Raw genomic sequence first — 7339 nt, forward strand, 5'->3', positions numbered from 1 at the left:
CCTCATTCCCACCCCCGTAGGGTTTAGGTTCCTATCATCCTAGGGATTTTCATCTTCCCACCATAAGATAATAAATTACTTTAATTAAAGCAGCAAGTCAAAGAAGGCTCTTGTACTTGGGTGGGTGACTGATGTGATGTTGTTATCTTGGCTTTTTTAAATGTTTTTGTCTTTTTTTTTGGACATCTTTGCTGGCTTTGAAGCTGAGCTGTGCCCTTGCTCTGGTTGTTTGTCTGTTTTGCAGCCTGCAAATGAGTACTTGAACACTAGCAGCTGCAGCACACAGCCCTGGTCAAACCAGGAGAGATTCTTCCAGTGAGTTAAAATGAGATCCTGGCAGCTATGAGACATATTGGAGATTGCTCCCTGAGTTTTCACAGTCTCTGTCCCCCTGGGGCTGTGTCAAGCTCTCCTGTGGCAGCACAACCCCTGCAGAATTCCATGCAGAGACCGTGGGATGTTCCCAGCCCCTGTGGAGCTAAGGAGGTACAGGGATGTGTCTGCTGCAGAGGCAGAGTTTAGTGAAAGCTGAGTGCAGATGTGAGCCAGAAGTGCAGGCATCCATGAGGATTGGGATATCCATGGAAAACACCTGCAGGACTGCATCCACCCAGCCTTGTGCCTGTATCAGGCAATGTCTCCCTGTCCACATGCAGATTCCCAGTCTGTGCAGGTGCCAGGGCACCATGGAGAGTCAGGAATTATTTGAGTGACACAATTCCAGCCCTGTGAGCTGAATCATGCTGCTGGCACAGTCCAGTGGAGGTGGCTGGGGGAGCTGCACAGGCTCTGCTGAGCTCATCTCACGTCACAGTGCAGCGAAGGAAACTGGGTGGGACTTCCCAGCCTGGGCTCCTTCTGTATTTCCCGCACAGGCTTTTCAGGCAGATAAGGAGGACCTGGAGGAGCAGGCTGGGTGTTTACACAAGGAGCAGCGTGCCAGGGTGATGCCAGGACCTGCCTGCCCAAGCTGTAAGGAACTCACAGATCTGCAGCTCAGCCATTCCCTGCCTGTAATCCAGCAGCATTTACTACCCTCACATGGATGGATTTACCAAAAAGGTGAGGAAAAGCTTGAAATGAAACCCCAAATGCCCCCCAATCCACAGCCCTGGTGCATTTAATGCCTCCACAACCTCAGCTCCTGCACCACTGCTGAGCAGACGTTTCTGAACAGGCTCTGGGTGTATTTTGTCATTACTTCTCTGCTGCTTGCTAAAAAAAGGCTGAAAGACTCCCCCAGAATCCTCCTGCAAGGGATAAAATCTTCCTTCCTGGCAGGGGCCAGCACGTATTTGGGGACCGTTGCCAGCTGTGTCATTGTGGGTGGCAGCAGGCAGGGCTGGGTGACGCATCGGACACGCAGACATGGTCAAAAGTCAGTGGGGCGGGGACAGAAATAGTTAAACACTTCCTGGAGTGCAGATCTCTCGGCTCTGCTGCTCAGAGGAGGAGGAGGAGGAGGAAGGTGCTCAGCCCCTCTCTTCCCCCTCCCAGGGTTCTGCCAGCCTGACAGGGGTGAGGAACCTGAGCCCCACTGTGCCCAGGCGATTCTGTGCTGCTTTTCTGGCCAGGAAAGTAATTTTTTTTTCTCTCTGGGTGGTAAAAGGTATAGAAATTAATACAAGGGGATGAAATGCATCTAAATCAATGAAATATTGTGTTTATTTCCTGCTGGGCAGGGAAATAAACCATCCAAACCTCCAATCTTTGGCTTTTCTGAGGGTAATTTCATGTAAATTTATACTTTGATTTTATACCTTAAGACTTCTCTATCTCATTCCTGATTTGTTTAGGTAACTTATTTCCAGTTCAGCTTGTCAGGTAGTAACTCTTGAAAGTGCTGATCACTTGAAAATGGGTATTGGAGCCCCACTTTTTTCTAGATACCAGATAGATAAAGGTAAATTAAGTCCAATATGATCAACCTGCTAACGTGGTGAAAAGCTTAGGAGAGGCTTCCTGCCAGGTAGGGTCTCCTCCTGGCCTGTAGAAGCAGGAAAGGTTAAGTTTGGCTTTCTGTCTCACTCCAGGTGTTGGATCAGAGCCAGTAAGGACTGTGTGTGGTTGCCATCCCAGGCTGAAGGGGAATGCCCATCTCCACCTGACATGGTGGCTGGGGAATGGCTTATCAGGCAACCTGTGATGTGTCTGAGATGGCATTCACAGCAAAAGCAGCAGGGACACCTCCCTGGGCTGTGGGAGGGGCTGGGGCCAGGCAAGGGAACAAGGAGCTCATGAGTGCTGGACCTGTGCTTCTCACCAGCCTTGGCTCTCCTGGCTGGCACTGGCACTGCTGTCCTCAGCTGCCCCTCACACAGGACATGGAGTGTAAAGGGTGAGGTTTCACAGACTAATAAAACACTATTTTCTGTTTGTTATTCAGGTGAAGACCACAGAGCCCTTAAAATTGCACCTAATGTGTTTCATCATCCTGGAGCATCCCCCACAACGAAGGCACTGAGCACTCTCCCATCCTCCTGTGCATCCCTGGGTTCTGATGGTGAACACAGAGCCCTCCCTGTGACCACCATGGACCTTAACACCCTCAACTCCAAGTTAAATGCTGCCTTGAGGGACAGGGATAAAGAATCTGTGCTGGAGCTGCTGGAGCAAGGGGCAGATGTGAATTCCAAGGCAGGCAGTGGCTGGACACCCCTGCAGACTGCAGTGCAAACTGAGCAGAAGGACATGGTCCAGCTTCTGCTGGACATGGGAGCTTCTCTGCACGCCAGGAAGGACAATGGTGGCACTGCATTTATTGAGGCAGGGACAGCAGGGAACGTGGAGATCCTGCAGCTCCTCCTGGAGCGTGGCTCGGACATTAACGACCAGGACATCAATGGCTTCACAGCTTTCATGGAGGCTGCGTGGCATGGGAGGGAGGAAGCCTTGAGATTCTTGTACAGCAGAGGAGCAGAGGTGAATTTGAGGAGGAAAACCAGCGAGGACAAAGCCAAGCTGCACAAGGGAGGTGGCACGGCGCTGATGGACGCTTGCAGGGAGCGCCACTTCCCGCTTGTGAAAATCCTGGTGCAGGAGATGGGGGCTGATGTGAACATCCGTGACAACAAAGACAGGAATGCCTTGATCCACGCCCTGAAGAAGGGCTCAAGAAAAAAGATGTACGACTCAGCTGTGTCCATAGTTTACTTCCTGCTGGAGCAGGGTGTGGATATGAAGAGCAAAGATGAATGTGGGAAAACTGCCCTCATCCTGGCTGTTGAAATGGAGAGCCTGGAGCTGGTGAAAGCTTTGCTGGATAAGGGCGAGATAGACATTGATGATGCAGATCAGGAGGGCAACACAGCCCTGATGGTGGCTGTGAAAAATGATGATTGCAACATAGCAGAGTTGTTGTGTGAAAAGGGAGCGAGGACTGATATTGGGAACCTGCTTGAAGTTGCAATGAGACATCGTTATCACAGTATGGAAAAGCTCCTTCGTAAGCACAATGCCAGGTTTGTTCCAGAAACCCCCAGAGAGTGGGAGCCAAACAGCAAATGCTGGAGGGCCCAGCTGAAAAATCTCCATCAAATATATCGCCCCATGATTGGCAAGCTGAAGACATTTCCATACATCCAGCAGAAAATTCAAGATGACATCTACCTTGGGCTCCACGGAGGGACAGAGGTAGCAGTGAGAATAACTCGCAGTGCAGAGGGTAACCAAGAGAAAGAGTTCTTTGAGAAGTGTTCTCACTGCAATCATCTGCTGAAGCTCTTCCAGTCTGAGAAGGAAAAAGGCTACATGTACTTCTGCTTCCCACTCTGGGAGAAAAACCTCCAGGAACACCTGCAGGACTCTGAAGGCCAGAAGGATTACAAAGTTGTTCTGAAGATGATCTTCCAGGCACTGAGAGAGCTGCACTCCCTCGGATTTGCTCACCAGGATCTACAGCCTGAGAACTTTGTAATAGGTTGTGTTTTGCTTTCTTTAAGTTTTCATTTTGCTTTCCCTGGAGTTTAGAGAAGAAGGTGCCAAACAGCTGTCTGCAAAAGTAGAGATGTCTTTGTGCTGAATGGGGTGGCTTTAGATCTCCTCTTTAAATAAGTGCAAATATGTTCACAGAAAGAACAACCTTGCACATCTCATCAGCTCTGCCCCCCTCTCCAGGCAGATGAACCCATCCCAGATGCCTTCAGAGTACTGTTTTTTAAAGAAGGGGCCATCCAGAAGTCAGTGATGGACCATATGAGGGTTTGCCACATTTATTTGTTAACAATTTCTCTTATTTCCTCAGATTTAGGTGGCAAAATTTACTTGGCGGACTTTGGCAATAAAAGAAAGTCGATTGAAGGCCAAGAAGAACTTGTGAAGTCAGATTTAGAGGCAAGTACTCTGCAAACCAGCCTCTGGTTTCTAATTTTGGATGCTCTGTAGCTGTGGGTACTAGGGAAAGGCTTTTTGCCTCCCCAACTAGAAAATGCCTTGATTTGTGAGAAAAAAAATCAGTGTAGTGACAGATGTTGCACAAGATTTGGATGCCCATCTCCTCTGTCCTTGTGCACAGAGATTCAAGGTTTGTGTTGGGTGTGTCTTTCACACCTCTGGGCACCTGCAGGGTTTGGGGATACGAGTCCTTTTCCACTGGCTTGGAAGCTGGCACAGGAGCAGTGATGTCTCTTTGCAGGCCCTGGGCAGGCTCGTGCTCTGTGTTTTAACAGGGGGTAAAAAACAAGCTGGAATCAAGGATTTGGCTCCCAATTCCCCAGATTACTCAGAAGCTCTGGACCTTGTACAGAGCCTGTCCTCCTGTGATGAACGAGGCTTGGATGGGTTGAGCAAACATCCCTATTTCTGGAGCAATCAGAGGTGAGTCCTGGGAGTACAAAGGAGGTGGAATTTTGGTGTGGGAATTGCCTGTAGTGCTGGGAACAGTGATGTCTCATTGCAGCTAATGAAGCTTCTCATCCAACAGCAGGTTCAACTTTCTGAAGAGTATATGGAACAACATCAAAGAGCTCCCAGACAAAACAAGTATTTTTCAAGATCATAACGTCACTAAGAAAACTTTTCCTTATCCAAAGTGGACCAAAATGGTAATCCTCTTCAATTTGGATTGGTATCAATCATGTTTGAGCTAGACATTCAGGCAGAAGATTTTCTGAGTGTTTCATGGGCTCTGTTTAAACATGAACTGGAAAAAGTAACCTCACACAAAATACAGACAACAGGGAAAAACAATTCAATCAAAGGCCCATAGTCAGACCATGTGATGCTAAAGGGAGCTCTGCTAACTGGGGTGATAAAAGGGGTTGATCATTCTTGAATTGGCTGGCAAACCTTCAAAGCCTATTGGTTTCTGTGGGGTGTGAAAGGCAGGGATTAATCTGCGTGCTTTCTTTCAGATTGACGAAGATATTTTACCTGTCATGGAAAATCCTAAGAATGCAAGACCTACCACATACAGAAATGGTGTCATCCAGCTCCTGAGGCTCATGAGAAACATGGATGAACACAAAGATGCAGGGTATGTGTTCTCATCCTTGCCCCTGCCATGGGTGCATAGAATCAGAGAATATCCTGAGCTGGAGAGGACCCACAAGGATCACCAAGTCCTGTCTTTGCTCAGGACAAGCACAGGAATTTCCACCATGTGCCTGAGAGAGCTGTACAAGATGAAAGTGAAAGGCAGATGGAGGTGCTGTAAAAATAGTAAAAAAAAAAAAAATACCAAAAAAAACCCAAACAGGATTGAGTAGAAGAAAAGTTGCAGCTCTGGGATTTCTAGGAAACCTCTCCATGTTATCAGAAAGCCTCTGCAATGGCTTTTACTCTGCAATGGCATCCTAGAATATTGAACCCTTGGACGAGATTTAAAAATCCTGATTGCTTTTGTTCTCTTTCAGGATCAGCAACAAAATAGGAGACTATGCTGAGTATTTCCTGAAGGTTTTTCCAAAATTGACCATGTATGTGTACAACAGTTTACGCCAGAACCCCGCCTGCAGTCACCTTGCAGACTTCCAGGACCCTCCCCTGTAGGATGTCACTGCCTCCTGTCCCATGTCTGATCCTACCATCACTCTTTTTATTTCTTATTTATTCACCTGCAAAAGAGCTGAGGATGTGGGTAAGGAGATGGGATAAAGCACATGCATGGACAGAGTATGGAGGATTTAAATGAGGAAAGATTCCAAAGAGTTTGGTGTAAGAACCACGAGCTTTGGATGCTCTGATTTGCACTGTGATTATATGTTGCTTATGGAAATGTTTTTCAGCTGTGAATAGGTTGGTTTGTGTGTTGTTTTTTTAATTTTTCCCCCAAACTGGGATTGCAATTCTTTCAATGACCCCATGGAGAAACAAACTTGAAATAAACTTGACTGGAAAAGTGACTCTAAACTCCTATAGGAATGAGGTTTCCCCATTCTCTCTGCACAGGAAAAGAGGTTCTGCAGCACTGTCAAACCACCACCTGCATCAGTGGTCCTGCCTTGAACCAAAGATCTTTCTGAGGGACCTGGGAACCTTTTAAATACATTATGGAAGTTTGACAACACAACTATTGATGAGAAAATGCAACCAGGAGAATGCTGACTCCTCTTGCACCAATATTTTTGGTTTTACTACCTTTCCTCCCTGCTCTTTTTGGGTTTTTTTCTTGCTCACTGTACCTTTCTCATGCCCAGAAGGCAGGAGGACACCCAGAGATGCAGTGGTGGGAGACTGTAGGGTGCCCTGTGCAGCATTTTTGCTCTTGCATGAAGAGAAGTGAGGCCATGGGCTGAGCTCCTCCAGCCTCCTGTAAAATGCCACATTTCCAGCTTTCTCTGACCTTTGCCACTTCTTCCATCACTCTGCTTTAACTTCCAGCACAAAAGCAGTTCTAAGAGTTTTTCATTTCATGTTGTAGGAATGGTACCAGCTTCCCAAGCTCTTCAGTTAAATAAATGTTCTTGGATTTGGGTATTTTTGATCCTCCAGAGGCAAAGTGTTGATAATCTTAACTGATAAATATGAAACATGTTCTTCATCTGCCTCAAAATGTACCTGGTGTTATTCCCAGGATGCATTCTTCTAGGATCTGGGATTAAAAAGTGGTTAAAAATAGCTCAAAATGACAAAGATGAGAGCTTGCCTCTGACAAACTGATAAAGGTTATGGCCTTTTCCTCACGAGGTCCAAAGAATATTTGTGATTTCTGCAGCTTCCTGGTGACTTGGCAAAGTCACTTTGACTCAGTTCCACCTGGAGAAGATTAAAGCCCTTGCTAAGATTTGGTTAGTGTTTTGTAAACACACAGTGGCTCAAAAAAATACAGTAAAAATCCCAAACCCCACAAAAAAAAAAAACAAAACAAAAAAACAAAAAAACCCCCCAAACCCCCCCCCCC

The 7339-nt window shown here is 46.9% G+C and overlaps 1 protein-coding gene across 3 annotated transcripts; it reads left to right on the forward strand.

Annotated features, from left to right (window-relative positions):
- Positions 1-1495: 1495 nt before the first annotated feature.
- Positions 1496-6581, forward strand: RNASEL (ribonuclease L). Of its 3 annotated transcripts, none has more exons than XM_079313387.1 (8): positions 1496-1518; positions 2034-2135; positions 2387-3919; positions 4244-4332; positions 4634-4815; positions 4922-5042; positions 5352-5473; positions 5853-6581. In XM_079313387.1, exons 3-8 carry the CDS (start codon positions 2533-2535, stop codon positions 5986-5988), a joined length of 2037 nt encoding a protein of 678 aa, XP_079169513.1. In that variant the 5' UTR covers positions 1496-1518; positions 2034-2135; positions 2387-2532; the 3' UTR covers positions 5989-6581. The 3 variants fall into 3 exon arrangements, with proteins under 3 accessions (XP_079169513.1, XP_079169511.1, XP_079169512.1); XM_079313385.1 differs by lacking the exon at positions 1496-1518 and adding an exon at positions 1809-1903; XM_079313386.1 differs by lacking the exon at positions 1496-1518 and adding an exon at positions 1809-1903 and having other exon boundaries at positions 4925-5042.
- Positions 6582-7339: the final 758 nt, after the last annotated feature.

Source organism: Erithacus rubecula (assembly GCF_903797595.1).
Source record: "Erithacus rubecula genome assembly, chromosome: 10".
Taxonomy (NCBI): domain Eukaryota; kingdom Metazoa; phylum Chordata; class Aves; order Passeriformes; family Muscicapidae; genus Erithacus; species Erithacus rubecula.